We start from the raw sequence: 18390 nt of genomic DNA on the forward strand, positions 1-18390 counted from the left end.
CTTTTATATTCCCCTTTCATTATTGTATCTTTAAAATGTCTGCTATAAAAATATTTTAGTCTAATTGTGTCGCAAAAATATTATTATTACTGTATGATATAATCAAATGATAGCTTTTAATGAAGTGAAGCCTCAAAGTAAGTTGGCAAAATAAAAATATCTAAATTTACGACTTGATTAAAGAGAATTATATTCCCATCCTTGTGAATTTAGTTTAACACCGCAGTGTTGTTATTTCCGTCAATCAAATAGCTTGATGCATACGTCATAACGAGATTTTATTGGTTTGCTTGTTTGCTTTTTAACTTGCGTGCGCTGCTTCTATTGTTTTAGTTCTTGTTTTTCGTTTTGTTTTAAAAAATAAACGAATAATTAAATAAATAATTCAATACCTAAATAAACAAATACAAAGAAATAAATAAACAAATAACGGAAAATTATTTCCTTTGAGTTTGTTGAAGATTACAAAATATTGGTTTGTCAGATTTTTAATGCCTGCTATTGAAGTCGGAAACGCTTCATCTTCATATCAAACGAAAATGACATTCTATGAGAACGAATTACAAATGAATTCTTTTGACTTAAGCACAGAGAAGTAATTTACGGGGGAAGATGCTTTAGGTGGGAAGCAGCACAACAACCTCAGCGTATTACGGATTTCTTTATTATAATCAGTAGAGGACTAATGTGGTTTTGGTAGAAGGGGCCGTGTAAAGTTGATTAAATTGACTGTATTTTGGAGCAGCAGGTAATTAATTTAACAGTCCTGAAGGGATGAAATTAAATGTCAATTCTTGTATTATTTGAAAAATTATTTGAAGAGTAAAGGGCAAAACGAAAATCTCTAAATTAGAAACTGCGAAATTCTACACCCTATTTTTTGAAAAAATAAAATCCAAGTATCATTATCATCTACACAAAGACAGCTAATGCCAATACAATCTTGCTATGATCATAATCACCACCATCGCGAGGACCACAACGGTGAGCGCAACTATGACCCGCCGCCACCACAAATACTATCACAACCACAACACCATCACAGCTGTTGCTGCTGTTACTACTACTGCTACTTTAAACAATAATCCTTTCTACGAAAGGCACAAAACCTGGGATTTTCGGGGCGGGGACTAGCCGATTACATCGACCCCAGCGTTTCACTGGTACTCAATTTGTCGATCAACGAATGGATGAAAAGCAAAGTCGACTTCGGCTGAGTTTGAACTCAGAGCGTGAAGAAGGACGGGAAACCGCTAAGCATTTTGCCCGACGTGCTAACGATTCTAACAGCTCACCGCCTTAATAATAATAACAACAATAATAATAATAATAATAATAATCATCCTTTCGGCTTGAAATTTTGGGGGAGGGTCTAATTGATTACATCGCCCCCCAGTTAGTAACTGGTACTTAATTTATCGATCCTGAAAGGATTAAAGGCAAAGTCGACCTCGGCGGAATGCACGGATAGGTGACAAAGTGTTGTCGTAACTGGGGATATCCGCGTAGGTTACAAAGAGCTAGAAAATGTGGGAAAATACAAATTACTAAAAGACGAAATTGCAAGAATGTAGGCAGTGAAGAGAATAACTTTTATCACAGTAGTTAGAGTGATACACGGAGTACTAACAGCCAAGTTCGTAAAATATGTCGGAACAATTGGAATTGATATTAGGGGAGAGTATGCCCCAGACCTGCCCTATTGGGGACAGGGAAGGGATGAGACTGGTGTTTGTGTACTTAACACCTAAGTACCAGGTCTTACAATTCGTGGAAAGAGGCGTTTTGAGACCTCTGACAACAGCGCGCTCTCCGCTCTCACAGAATTAACCAGAGGATGTAAGATCGAGAGCTCTGTGACGTAAAATATAATAATAATAATAATAATAATAATAATAATAATAATAATAATAATAATAATAACAATAGCTGCAATAATAAGGATAATAATAACACAATGAGGTAGCGAAAGTGTTACGTTGGAAACTGTGTGAAAAGTAGGGGTTCAGTTCCACTGTGTGGCACCTTGGGCAAGTGTCTTCTTTTTGTGTTTGTGTTTGTGTGTCTGTGTTTGTCCCCTCAAAATCGCTTTGCAATCGATGGTGGTGTGCTTACGTCCCCGTAACTTAACGGTTCTGCAAAAGAGACCGATAGAATAAGTACTAGGCTTACAAAGAATAAGTTCTGGGGTCGATTTGCTCGACTAAAAGACAGTGCTCTAGCATGGCCACGGTCAAATGACTGAAACAAGTAAAAGAATAAAAGCGTATGATGATGATGATGATGATGATGATGATGAGATGACAAGACTAAAACGAAACACTGTAGTAAGAACAGGAAAATAATTTCTATTTGCTTGTTTCTATAAAAGCAAATAAGAAAGCCAGAATAAAAGTTTGCGGCGACGCCATAGCTAACAACAAAACATATGAACAACATCGATTTACATGCATCGACATAAACACCTGTCGGAATTGTACAAAACGAAGGGAGTCAATGAAAGAATAAATAAACATTGTAAGGTCCTTCAAGTAATTCTGTCCATTGAGAAAAAACTATGCGAATATCGATCGCCCGATTGATCTGAACTATTGTGTAAGCAATGATAGTATCAAGAGATGCTGTGTTAATTCCGCGCTGAAGCATATTCTTAAAACAGAAAGAAAATATATTTCAGAACATTGAGGATAAAAGATGAGATATCTCAGAGAAATCCAACAGAGACGAGAAAAAGGTGCAACAAATAGAAAAAAGTCTAATATCAGTAAAAACCCCCTCTGGAAATGCAAGAATAAAGTGACCCGAAAGATTATTGTAGACAGTAAAACGAGGAAAATAAATTTCATCATGGCCTCGATTGATTATGGTAAAACGTTTGATTGTGCTACCCATTCGTCGCCACTAGGGAATCAATACATAAATGAATCAATCCTGATACTAAGAAAAATCGTTAATGCTCACAAATCAAAAATCACCAAATGTTGGTCTGAGATTCTGCACTTTGAGTACAAGTCACAGAATAGTTTGCTATTTGTATTTTCGGAGTCTATAAATAAAGGACTAGATAAGTTGTGCGGTCGATTTTTCGCTTTTCTTCCACTTACTCTCTCTCTCATTTCTCTCCTTATCAATCTTTCCCTCCTGCCCCCTCTCTCTCTCTCCTAGGATATATTACGTTACTCTGTGAGATGGTTTGTAGGAGACTAGAAATTGATGAGTGGTGAAAGACGGGCTACCAAATTGCCGCCCAGAAAGAAAACTATATTCAACTGCAGTGTTGGGGTTAGTCGGATGTGCTGGAAGGTACAGCTTAGAGCGGGAATGAAGAAAAAAGAAGACTAATAAAATATTGTAACTATGTCACATAAAAATGGAAAAAGAAATCATTCCAAAGCAAAGAGCAAATAATTTAATCCAAGTTGTACTTATGTAAGAAAATACATTTTCCCAGATGACTCATGTTTTTCTTATTTTTGAAGTGAGAAACCCAACAATGTCTCAGAAATGGGTTTGGTTTTAATGGCTAGTGGTAAGTATAATATATACAAGCAGTAGAATACAAGGGATCACAATATTTCCTCTGGCTTCTTAGTCTTTTTCATGTCTAATTTTATTGCGAAACACGATTATCTTAGAAAAGATATCCGACGGAAAATATGTTGACTATTCAATGCAAAAACCGTTGGAAAAGTCTATAAAAATGAACGAAATACGGTGCGGATACAACCTCGATATTATTGAATTAGAAAAGAAATATGCATTTCAACACGAAATCTAAACCCCTGCAATTAATTTTTCTTACAGCTTGCAGACTGTAGCAGCACTTTCCACTTCATGTATATTAGGCAAAAAATAAATGAAAAAATAAAATTCAAATTAATTAAAAACGGAGAAAAATAATCGCTGCACAAAACAATTCGTCCAAGATCAACGCTCGGCAATCTGGTGTAATCTTATAAAAGCATTTAGGCTATTGCAATATAAATTGTGCGGATGGGCAATTGGATTAAACAGACGTTTATATAAACGGAAACAATAACCAAAATTAAAGATCTGGAAATTGAGATTAGCAGAATGCCGGAATTGAATATAGGAGCAGTTTCAGTAATAAGTAATAATAATAATAATAATAATAATAATAATAATAATAATAATAATAATAATAATAATAATATAATAATAATAATAAAATAATAATAATAATGAAAATAATAATAATAATGAAATTTTTTTTTTTTAATTTTATTTTTTTATGTATTAGACATTCACTAGTACAACACAACCCCCCCCCCCCCAAATATATGGTACAGAACTTCCAACCTGTTGTCTCTTGAGGTCTCTGGGTGAGACTTGGAGCCAACTTGTACAGACATAAAGCAAAAGTCAAACATAGAATAATAATAATAATAATATACAAATACCAGTCATACAATGAATAGAAAACGGCACAGCTTTACACGTACCGCATTGGATAATATTTAAAACTTTTTTGTCGTGGAATACGATGACAGGCATTAATATATGATACCAGGAAATCAATAATAACATGGACTAAGCATAACTGAAGGAAATTCACATTAAAGACTACAAATTAACTGTAGTAAAATAAAATAGTTTTAATTATTACTCTTTTACTCTTTTACTTGTTTCAGTCATTTGACTGTGGCCATGCTGGAGCACCGCCTTTAGTCGAGCAAGGACTTATTTTTTGTAAGCCTAGTACTTATTCTATAGGTGTCTTTTGCCGAACCGCTAAGTTACGGGGACGTAAACACACCAGCATCGGTTGTCAAGCGATGCTGGGAGGACAAACGCACGCGCACACACACACACACACACACATACACACACACAGATACATATATATACATATATATTGCATATTACACCTATGCATTTTTGAAATTATTTATATAAAGGTAGTTCAACCTAAAACTAAAGCAATTTATCAGTCATGCAATAACAAAGTGGGAAACTGCAGTATGGCTATGTTTATGAGCAGATTCTAAACAGTAGTGGTATTCACAGGGGAGAAGACATTGGAAACGAACAAAGCAATTCGGATCAAGGCCTTCAAGGGAGATAATTGTTTGTTTCTACTCGACTTACGATGAATACAAACACCAGTCTTTCTAAACGGGGAATATATACAGTATTTTCACTCTAAGGAAAATTGGTAACTATTTAACAAAACAGGCAACAAATAACTTAAAACTCGTACGCGAATACTCTTTACTCTTTTACTTGTTTCAGTCATTTGACTGCGGCCATGCTGGAGCACCGCCTTTAGTCGAGCAAATCGGCCGCGGGACTTATTCTTTGTAAGCCCAGTACTTATTCTATCGGTGTCTTTTGCCGAACCGCTAAGTGACGGGGACGTAAACACACCAGCATCGGTTGTCAAGCAATGCTAGGGGGACAAACACAGACACACAAACATATACACACACACTTATATATACATATATACGACAGGCTTCTTTCAGTTTCCGTCTACCAAATCCACTGACAAGGCATTGGTCGGCCCGGGGCTATAGCAGAAGACACTTGCCCAAGATGCCACGCAGTGGGATTGAACCCGGAACCATGCGGTTGTTTAGCAAGCTACTTACCACACAGCCAGAATTTGAAAAAAGTACTTGAATAGTATTTCAATTTATCACTTAAAGTGATGAAAAGCAAAGTTGACATAGATGGGATTAGAACTGAGTTGTGAAGTCTGGAAACAAATAACGGTAAACGATTTCTATGATGCTGTAACAATTCTGCCAGGTCACTGTACTAAATAATCTCTGATTTAGGTACAATGCCAGGAGTGTCAATGGATACCATACCATCGAAGCCAGATCTACAATATTTTATGGAAACCAGTTGTACATTATTTTATCGAAGCCAGTTCTACATTATTTTATCGAAGCCAATTCTATATTATTTTATCGATCTCGTATAGATGAAATGCAAAGTTGACATTTAGTGAGATTTGAAACTAGGATTTAAAGAACATAAATATATACCTTAAGACATTTCTCCGACTAAAGATTTATCTAGGTTGACATCTTAACAACAACAAAAGCAATAGCAATAATTTTAGCATAAGGCTAGCAGTTTTGAGGAGAGGATGCAGGTCAATAACATCAACTCCGGTGCTAAACGGATACTTATCTTATTGACCTGAAAGCATGAAAGTCAAAATTGACCTCAGCAGAATTTGAATTCACATTGTAAAGATCTCGAAGCAATGCCGCTGAGCATTTTGCACAAAATGCAAAAGATTAATATTTCTTATTTCTTTACTGCCCACAAAGGGCTAAACATAGAGGGGACAAACAAGGCCAGACAGACGGATTAACTCGATTGTATCGACCCTAGTGCGTAATTGGTGCTTATTTAATCGATCCCGAAAGGATGAAAGGCAAAGTCGACCTCGACGGAATTTGAACTCAGGACGTAGCGGCAGACGAAATACCGCTAAGCATTTCGCCTGGTATGCTAACGATTCTGCCAGCGCGGCGTCTTTAATGGTTTTAAAATTTGGTACAAGGCCGGAAAGTTTAGGGAGACGGTATAATCGCGAAAGAATGAAACACAAAATAAATTGACATCGGTGTAATTTTAACCAGAACGTAAAAACGGATGAAATTTGATTAAGCATTTCGCCTCGCATGCTAACGATTCTTTTCTACTCTAGGCACAAGACCTGAAATTTTGAGGGAGGGGTCAGTCGATTAGATCGACCTCAGTACGCAGCTGGTACTTAATTTATTGAAACCGAAAGGATGAAAGGCTAAGTGGATTTCGGCGGAATTTGAATATTGTTTTCTACTCTAGGCAAAACGTCCGAAATTTTTGCGAAGGGGTCAGTCAATTACGTCGAACCCAGTACGTAAACTGGTACTTAATTTATCGACCCCGAAACGATGAAAAGCAAAGTCGACCTCGGCGGAATTTGAACTCAGAACATAAAGACAAACGAAATACTGCTAACAATTTCGCCCGGCGTGCTAACGATTCTACAAGCTCGCCATCTTAAATAATAATAATAATAATAATAATAATAATAATAATAATAATAATAATAATAATAGCAACAACAACAAAAACAACAATAATAACAATAACAATAATAATAATAATAATAATAATAATATTAATAATAATAATGCTACTACTATTAATAATAATAATAATAATAATAATAATTACGTGACGTTGTTTTATTTGTTGTAAACATCGAGAAATTAATAGTTAAAATTCATCGACTGAAACAATATCAAACAGCAGCAGCCATCAAAGGTATTTGTTGTTTTTAAACTATAACACTTTCAAGAATATTATCCGATTATCACAAATGGCATCAGTTATTCTGTTGCCGTCATGTAAACATACACCACGTACACATAAGCTTAGCACTATTATAAACATGTCTAAGTTAGAAAACACATGAAAATATTAAAAAAAAATATTACTGAATTCGAGAAAAAAATATATCTACTCAGTCGTGTTAGATTAAGTCGAGAATGAGTATTTTAAAGTTGATAAACAAAATGCGGTATCTCAACACATTGAAAAATAAATTTAGTAAATGTTATTCATTTCAAAAGAGGCTTCATTAAGCGGAACTTGATAATCACTCGTCAATTACAGGAAAACAAAGAGATAAAACAAGTTGGCGTATTAAAGTGAAAAAAGCTGCATCGCGTTATTGTTTGTTGGTAGTAAATTATTAACCAGAGTTTCCAAAAATAAATTTATAGAAATATACATGGAGATGAAAATAAAATGTAGATTTGACAGAGTATTACGTATATACCAGTGTCTCTAAATTAAGATACACACACACATACACACATAAATATATATATAGGGAGAGTGTACGAAAAAAACAAAAAACGAAGACAGGTGGTGTACACAACAAACAGACGGATTAGTATAACGCTCAGGAATAGAAAAAAGTCTTTTACGTTTCGAGCCTACGCTCTTCTACAGAAAAGGACACAGAAAAAGCAAGGACAGAAAAAAATGTGTTTAGTGGCTAGCGATCTATCATGGCGACATATATATATATATATGTCCTATATTTATTTCTCGTTCAGGCATTTTCCTTAAGCATGAAGCGAATAGGTCTTCTAAATATCTTATGCCTCTAGTGTAGTTTTAAGAACCATGATACTTATTAGAATTAGATCGACCATAAATGACAAAATACAATCAAAGGAATATTGCCGGTAAATAGTTCAACCTGTTTAGAGCTATACGATAACAGAGGGTCTTTAACAGATTGGTCAGGATCAACTGGAAAACAGGTTAACAAACGCTGCAGTTCTAGACAAGCTAGAAGTTTAAATCAACAAAGCTATCATATTTTGGAATTAGAAAGAACCATATTTCATGTCCAAGATCTTCCTGACAGGAAGTGTGAAGGGAAAGAGAGACAGAGGACTTGAAAGGTGTTTTGGGGCCCGCAATAGCAAAAAATGGAGTGGAAACTACAATTTTCAATGTGTCCTTTTCTTCCTTGACAGAGCAGGGTATTGAGATAATTTAGGTGCTTCTGAGATAACTTAGATGCTACCTCAGTTGAAAACCCCCAAAGGCTTACCCAGTGTTTCGTAAACCATCTCAAATGCGTATATAAAGAGATAATTAGAAGAAATTTAGATGAAAATATTACAGAAATTCCGTAACCATATTGCCTTAATTGTTACCTTAATACCTGGCTAACATTGTGTGCAACCATGGAGGTAAAAGTGGGGCAGATGCTCTACTAATTGCTCTAAACAGAGTAACCAAGGATGTATTTAATCTAATGTTGCGTCGCCTTGTAATATATTTCATTTGTTATCAGTGCGTTGTTCATTTCTGTAACAACGAAGACTTGACCTCATATATATACGCACAATATCCAAACACTTGCTCACAGACGTCTAGAAGTAGATTTTCCAAGAAGATAGAATCTATTTATGATGGCAAGACACAGCATAATTAGACAGTTAAATACACTGGCGATGACAGGATGTTAACTATCGACTCCTCAGCAGGTAAACCGGCAATCTATCATCCTGCAGAAATGCAGTAATCGTAAATAGAATACCAGCTGTGAGTATTAAAGAGACTAATAGATTGATACTGAAAGCATTATTGGATGTCATGTTGAGAGCTATGACATAGGCTGTTGATAGATTGTTATGACTATGGAACTTGTCAATGGTTCTGTGATTCATTAGACAATTCCGTCATAACAACTTTGCTTTTCTTTTGTCGCTATTGCTTCTTGACTTGATAACATGACTCACATTTACAGACACGATAGTGTATGTATGAATATATACATACATACATACATACATACATGTTATATATATGCATTTATATAAATGTGCGTGTGCGTATGTTATATATATAAATATAAACATATATTTATATATATGTATATATATATATACATATATATATGTACATATATATATACATATATATATGCACATATATATATATACACATACATATATATATATACATATATATAAATATACGTATATATATATATGCATATATATGTATATATATATATATATATATATATATATATATATGTATGTATGTATGTATGTATACACACATACATATATGTGTGTGTGTGTGTTCAATATAGAATATGATATATGAAGTTAGTATCGAAAGTAATACAAACGTGGGCATAAGTTTTATATTATTTGACGCAGGTCGTTCGACTTGCACATGTTGGTAGCGAATCTGTTCGCGTATAGTAAACTCTACGTTCTGTTCTTTTTCATTGCAGGCAAATAACACATTTTAATCAATGTCAACGTAACGGCAGTGAGTTCTTGAGGGAGAGCAATTTGAGGACTATCCGCTGTCAAGAGAGGGCTACGGATATTTACATAGAATATACCGACAAGAGAAAGTCGTCTAAAGAAACCTTGTCGGCGCGTTGACAGTCACTGTGGTGCATTATCCGTGCATTAGCCACCACCTGTGGGCTTATGTCGGAGAGCTGCAGTCGCATGTATTGGCTTGTCCGGAAAGTTCATGCCGATTTATAGTAGCTTACATTTCGACTTATTTTAGAACATGGTTGAATCAATAAAATAGGATTTGACTACATCTCCATTTAGAGCACAGCTTAAGCTATCTTTTCGTGGAAGAAGGTTTATGTTGCTATAACCTGTATTAATTTTGTAACCCTTTAAAATGGAAGATAAGTTCATTTTCGGCACTTGATGCTTTGGAAACCAGACAAAAATTGCTGCAGCTCGGCTGGGATGTGTTACCCCACCCTCCATATTCACCAGATATTGCTTCTTCGGATTTCCACTTATTCTGCAGGTCTCTGCAGAATAGTCTTAATGGTAAAACTTTCAATATCTTGGATGACGTCTAAAGATACTTTGATTAATTTTTTTACCATGAAACCACCTCAATTCTAAGAATAGGATATTTTCAAGTTAAGGGAAAAAGGGAGACGCATTGTGTAACACAATTGTTCATATTTAGTTGATTAAAAATGTAATGGCAAGTATTTATTGACCTTTTTCTTTCCTTTAAATATCGGCACGAACATTCCGGATAACCCAATAATTCATCGAATGCACAGTGAGGTTCCCACGCCCCACCTTTTTTTAACATGGAAAGGAGGCAAAACTTCCTCGGCTTGGTGGAATGAAAGAGGTTCTATGGTGAGTTAATCTGAAGGTTTTGAAGGAGAATATGCCTATCTGAACAACGTATTCAAATACGAGTTGAAAAGGAAGATAAGAACAGATAGGGAGGTTCTGATTTCTAGCAAATGAATTGAATGATGGATGAGATTAGGAGAATTGGTGTGTCTGATTGAGTCTGTCCTATGTGTCCTTTTCTAAGAAAGAGAAAAGAAACTTTGTGCTCCGTTCTTCTAGGGATTGAATTCTTAGTGAAATTATATTGGTATTTCGTCTTAAAGTTTTGTTATATCATTTGTTAATGTTCTTGTGATTGATAGAAACCTCACTAATTGTGTATTGCATTCGCTTTTTCAAGTCGTTGTCAGACTCTACTGGCTACTATCATTATCACGATAAACATTACTATTATCATCCTGATCACCATTATTATCAATAGCACTAAGGCGGTGAGGTGACAGAATCGTTAGCACACCGAACAAAATGCTTAGCGGCATTTCATTCGCATTTACTTTCTGAGATCAAATTTAACCCGGGTCGACTTTGAATTCCATCCTATCGGGATCGATTAAATAAGTACCAGTTAAACACTGGGATCGATACAATCAACTGAGCCCCATTCTCCAAATTTCAGGTCTTGTGCCTTTAGTAGAAAGGACTACTACTACTACTACTACTACTACTACTACTACTACTGCAGACTCTCGTAATGTGAGGACATCTTTTATTATTCTCTTTTTCAGAAAATGTCTGTCTTGAAGTATTACCAAATGGAAATTTCTCCCGAGTAATTGTAAAAAGAACTACAATTGTGGGAGAAGGGCGGTCCTCGATACACATGGCAAACGGCTGCAAGAACTTTTGTTTCACAAACATGTTAAATAATATTTTAGAATATTATATTTTCACATTGAAAATAGCTACCTCACTTAATTATATGACACAGCAAAGAAGCAGACGAAGCGAACATCTAAAAGTATTAGAAGAATTAAAAAAAGAATTGGACAGTATAGCGTACAATTGACAGAAGAATATATCCCAAATACTCAAATATTGAATTCAAATTTTGGCTCAAGGCCAGCAATTTAGGATGAGCTAATAAGTAGATTAGTGGAGGCGCGTAGCTTAGTGGTTAGAGTGTCAGCATCATGATCGTAAGATTGTGGCTTCGATTCCGGGACCGGGCGACGCGTTGTGTTCTTGAGCAAAACGCTTCATTTCACATTGCTCCAGTTCACTCAGCTGGCAAAAATGAGTAACGCTGCGATGGACTGGTGTCCCATCCAGCTGGGGAACACATACGCCATTGAAACCGGAAAGCCGGGCCCATGAGTCTGGCTAGGCTGTAAAAGGGCGCATTTATTTTTAAGATGAGCTAAAGTCGATTAGAACAACCCCAGTGTTCAGTTAGTGTTTATTTTATGGACCCTGAAAGTCGAGCTTCGAACGCGAAGACGAACGAAACACCACTAAGCATTATGCCCTCTCGCCACCTTACAAAAACTCAAATATCAAACTGAAAGTCAGTGATTAATAACAACATATGTAGCAATTCTCCCATAATTCCAAATAATACGGCAGATTTGTTAATAACTTCTATTGCACAATGGGTAACATGTGGAGCAATTAATTACAAAATAAAACTAGCCGAGGTTCTGATGAGAATCGAGAGGATATACTCAAATCATTCCCATAATTAGATTACTTAATAATTTTAAGCCAGTGCGGACAATATGTGCAGTTGTAGATGGACATGGCTGTTCAATAGATGGAGAAGTATCCAGTATAGTAACCGTACTGCTGGAGTTGAAATTCCCTTGGCATTACATTCTATTTTCATTAGTGTTAATAATGTTAAAATCTAAGGCTGACACACTTGCATTTTTAGCCAGAATAAATATTTATACTATGACTCATTCCTATTCTCTAATTCTTTAATGTGTATAGATTTATTAATCATAGTGTTTCGGCTCGCGAAGTATGCTGGCGCCTTTTAATATCAACTGTCGATATAACAGATATCTTTAGAAATATTAGTTCAGTTATTCGTTTAAAATATGAAACATGTACTGTTCAGTCTCGTAGAACATATACTCTCTAGTCATTTCAAGAGTTGTATTAACGGGTAATCTATCTTCGTTGAAGAGGCTCAATCATCATCAGAGTGGACAACGTACACTTAGAGATCAGAATCACATTACGCAGTTTTGTATAACTAATTTTAATTAATTTAAATTCCGAGACTCTTACCCTGTCATTCCGACAAGAAATATATGCGCATATAATATAATCTTTTCTTTACTTAATGTGCTGTTTTAATTAATTATCTTTTTATCCATTACATGAGATACGATAACATCCATTTCCGGATGGACCACTTGGCTATCAGTCGAATACTACATTGAACCAAAATATACTTATGATTAATCAGTGAGTGAGGAGGAGTAAAGCTGAGAGATAGTAATCCACATAAATTTTTAAAATTCAGAACTGAGATATTTTTCTCAATTTCTCGAGACGTTTATTATCCTTAGAAGTAGAAGTACATGGTACAGCAACTTTACGGGCTTTTTCGAGACAAGGTTGAGAAAGTGAGCTTGAGACAAGCAATATGGTCCGTGTGTATGTCTCAATATCATCTCTATAACTGTAATTTTTATCATCTTTTATGATTCTCAATCTTTGTAACGATCCATGATTTGTTCTTACATATTTTGGAAGCCAGGAATGTATAGGGAATTGTCTAGAAGCAAATTACATGAATGCTAGTTTAAGGAAGTTCCTAATTTCAAGAATAAAAGAAGTGAAGAAGGGAAGCGACTATTGTTGAACTCCATACATCCATATAGACCGTACAAGATGATGGCTGCAACATGATTTCGAGCATTAAAACAATAATATACGAAAGCGTATATTGTTGTTAAATGCCCGAAATACGAGACTAGAGAAACAGACAACAGCTGATGAAGGCTCGTTCTTTATGTTTGTTTTGTTTTCCACTTGTGTCTTTTGTTGTTGGAAAGAATAGTCCATGTTCCATGTGTTCGTGCTTCGTACTTTTTTGTTGTACACTTTTCATGACTTCCTGTGCTCACATATACACACATATATATACGTATAGATGTATATACATATACGCATGTATATATGCATATATATATAATATATATTATATATATATATATATATATATTATTTATATTACTATATATATATGCATATATATATATATATGAATATAAATATATATATACATATATATATATATTTATATACAGAGAGAGAGAGAGAGAGAGAGAGAGAGAGAGTTAATCAGGTACTGGTACTTAAATTAAGAAACCTACTCATCCATATATATATATATATATATATATATATAATATATATATATATATCACACTATTAGAGTATCGACCAGACCATCTGTTGGCGTTATACGCCGCAGTCACATTGTGTTTCCAATTATATCTTAATTGCACCATTCTTCTCCATTTTGATACAAAATGCTTCACTAGATGTCTTCACATCTATACATACCTACATACACATACATACATACATACATACATACATACATACACATACATACATACATACATACATACATACATACATTGATGCGTGTTGAGTGACAAACGTAGTTTTCCGTGTCGGTCAGATCATGAGCTGAAATTAGACCTGCGGATAACGAGCAGTGGATCTCTTTCTAAAATCGCGGACAAGACTCTTACAGACAATCATGAAAGAACAGTGTACATGTTGCGCCTTTCATTCTGTTTGAAACAACGCAACTTATTTTCGATCAATAAGGAACATCATCATAGCAATATATAAGTATGTCTGATAAACAAATATCTCTAAGCATTAAAATGATATTATTTTTCGCACTTTTTAGTTCAGTACGAAGCGAATAGTGTACACGTTTATAACAAGAAGATAAATAACTTCGAGAAATATAAATCGGAAAATTGCAGGAAGGAAGTTGTAGCGGAAAAACAAGACAGAAGCAAATGGCAGAAGATAAATTCGTGTTGCTTACTTGGACATCAAATGGGAAATCATTCAACTCCAAGTTCTCCATGAAAGTTCCTTTAATCACCCGTTTCTCAACGATGTAAGCTTCACCTTTATCATTGAAGTTCACTCTGTGCCGTATATTTTCTTTTGGATCACCTAGTGTGTTTTCAATGTAAAGTTTTGGACTCCAGTATTTCTTAATATCAATACCTTCCAGTGCCTGTAAAGTATAAAAAGAAAAAAAGAGAAAAAAAGAAAGATATCAGATCAGTAAACAAAATGTTATAAATAAAGAAGCTGAGAAAACAAATGAAAATAAATCGGAATGGTTCGTATTTTAGTATGACTAATTCTGTATTAGTTTCCATTCTATTTGGTTATACACTGCATTACGCAAACACAGAAACACACGTACGTAAACATATATTAACATACACGTAAATGTATATATATATATATATATATATATATATATACATGCCATAAAAATGTATGCTTAGATATATGTCTTCAAATAGGTATATATGCGTATGTGTATTTGTGTGAGTATGTGTGTGTGTATGTAGGTATGTACACATATACGCATACATATATATATGTATATATATATTTATATACATATATATACATACATGTATGCATATATGCATATACACATATACAAATACATATATATATATGTGTGCGTGTGTATTTGTGTGTGTGTGTATTTATGTGTGTGTGTGTGTAAATAGACAAACACTCTATACATATATTTGCATAGAGATATATATGGATCTAACTATCTATCTGTCTCCCCCTCTTTGTCTTTCTTTCGCTCGCTATCTCTCTGTACACACACAAACACATATATGCTCCTATACACACACATATATATATATAATATATATATATATATATATATATATATATATAATATATATATATATATATATATACATATATGTACACACAGAGACAGCCACACGAACACACATACGCACAAACACAAACACACATATGCTACTCTGGAACGCATCTAAAAGCAAAATACAGCAAAAAAAAAAAATATCTATAAATTTTATAGGATTTAGAAATCAAATCACGGAAAGGAAACTGAAGGAATTTCAGTTCAGTAGTTTGATTTAAGTTATTCTTCTTCTTCCTACGACATCGGAATTGTCTGAAATATGTGTGGTTATTCGGTTCTTGGGCAACAGGCTGTTAACTGAGGAGAAAAAAAACACAGGGAAACGATTTTTTGTTTCCTTTATTTTATCGTCAAATACGGAATGCCCCCTGGAAATAATCCTGTTGTTTGTTTGATGATATGCATACATGTATGTGTGTGTATGTGTATATATATATATATATTTGATGATATGCATACACCTATGTGTATATATATATATATATATATATTATATATATATCTATAATATATATATATTATATATATATATATATTATATATATATATATTTGATGATATGCATACACCTATGTGTATGTATGTATATATATATATTTGAGGATATGCATACACCTATGTGTATGTATGTATATATATATATATATTTATATACATGTATACATATGTATATATATTATATATATATGTATATACCTATATATATTTACATATATGTAAATATATATGTTTATATATTTGTGTATATATATATATATATATATATATATATATATATATGTATGCATGTAAGTATGTATGTACGTGTGTGCATATATATGCGTTTCTGTGTATGTTTGAATATTTAGGATTACAAAAATAAAATCGTTTATACGACAGACACGCATTTGACCTCAAATCAGTATAAATGTATTTTAGGTGCACTTGAGACAGATTACATGCGCATGTGCCCGTGTGTGTTTGTATGTCTGTGCGTGTGTGTATTTGTGTGTATTTGTGTGTGAGCTTTTGTGAGTGAAAATGTGTACCGACTGTGTTTTGCATCATAGGTTATCTGGAAAATTGAGCAATAATTCTTTGGTACGTATTCGCCGAAGGCTATATGTATGAATGTATGTATGGATGTATGTATATATTATTGTATGTATGTATTATTATATGTATGTATAAAAATTGATATATATGCATGTATGTATACGCGCAGATATGTATATGGGTATCTATCTATCTACCTATCTAATTATCAGCATATATAGACGTACCGCACACACACACACGCATACAAACATACATACATAAATACATACATTCATACATACATATATATATATATACACATACATATATATACATACATATACAGACATAGCTACATACACATACATACACATACATACACATACATACATATATACATATACATTATATATATATATATATATATATATATATATATATATATAAACACACACACATTTTATTCTTTTACTTGTCTTAGTCATCTAACTGCGGCTATACTGGGGTAGCGCCTTTAGTCGAATAAATCGACCCCAAAACTTATTCTTTGTAAGCCCAGTACTTATTCTATCGGATTGCTTTCTGCCGATCCGCTAGCTTATGGGAACGTAAACACCAACATTGATTATCAAGCGATGATGGGGGGACAAATACAGACAAAAACAACACACACACACACACACACATAAAAGTAGACATTACGGGTAATTTCGCCGACTAAAGTCCTTTTGCGACATTGTTTTAGCATGTAGAAACAAATAGGCACTCATACACACACACACGTTTATTTCTTTATTGCCCACACGGAGCAAAGCTTAGAGGAGACAAACAAGGACAGACAAAGGGACTAAGTCGACTACATCGACCCCAGTGCGTAACTGGTACTTATATAATCGACCTCAGAACGTGACGGCAGAAGAAATACCGCTAAGCCTTTCGCCCGGCATGCTAACGATAATTATTTCTTTACTGCCCACAAGGGGCTACACACAAAGAGGACAAACAAGGACAGACAAACGGATTAAGTCGATTATGTCGACCCCAGTGCGTAAATGGTACTTATTTAATCGATCCCGAAAGGATGAAAGGCAAAGTCAAACTGAGCGGAATTTGAGCTCAGAACGTAGTGGCAGACGAAATACCTATTTCTTTACTATCCACACGGGGCTAAACACAGACTGGACAAACAATGACAGACAAACAAATTAAGTCGATTATATCGACCCCAGTGCGTAACTGGTACTTATGTAATCGACTCCGAAAGGATGAAAAGCAAAGTCGATCTAGGTGGAATTTGAACTCAGAACGTAGCGGCAGACGAAATACCTCTAAGCATTTAGCTCGGCGTGCTAACATTTCTGCCAGCTCACCGCCCTCACACACATTCACACACATTTTAATATAATATATTGCAATACTATTTATATATCTTTCAAATCGCGAAAGTACGGGAGATGATAGGACTTTGATATTTGGAGGACGAATCAATATTGACGGATCGATTTTAACATTCTCAATCACCAACTTAAGGTTTCTGAGAGTTAGCTCGAAACACCCCAGAACAAGCTTATACTAACTTCTCCTTTCATTGAGAGAACTCGCGAGTTGCAATTTCTAAAAATATAACACTTGTTTCCATCAATAAACTTAAAACGGATTCACAGAGAAATCGGCCCTTTAACATAACTTGAACTTGGATTTGTGAGATGAGGCGAGACAAAATACTGTCTGGCATTTATTTAATTTAATACTTATTGTTCCCTGACT

The 18390-nt window shown here is 34.4% G+C and overlaps 1 protein-coding gene across 7 annotated transcripts in view; it reads right to left on the reverse strand.

Moving 5' to 3' along the window:
• Positions 1-18390, reverse strand: part of LOC115215706 (cys-loop ligand-gated ion channel-like) — a 538804-nt gene that overhangs the window by 241822 nt on the left and 278592 nt on the right. For 6 of the 7 annotated variants that reach the window (XM_036506053.1, XM_036506051.1, XM_029784995.2 and 3 more), the window contains one exon: positions 14719-14916. In XM_036506053.1, the coding sequence (XP_036361946.1) occupies positions 14719-14916 (198 nt within the window). Of the gene's footprint in view, positions 1-14718; positions 14926-18390 lie in introns of all 7 variants that reach the window. The other variant, XM_036506054.1, reaches the window with a different exon arrangement.

This window comes from Octopus sinensis, linkage group LG9, assembly GCF_006345805.1.
Source record: "Octopus sinensis linkage group LG9, ASM634580v1, whole genome shotgun sequence".
Taxonomy (NCBI): Eukaryota; Metazoa; Mollusca; class Cephalopoda; order Octopoda; family Octopodidae; genus Octopus; species Octopus sinensis.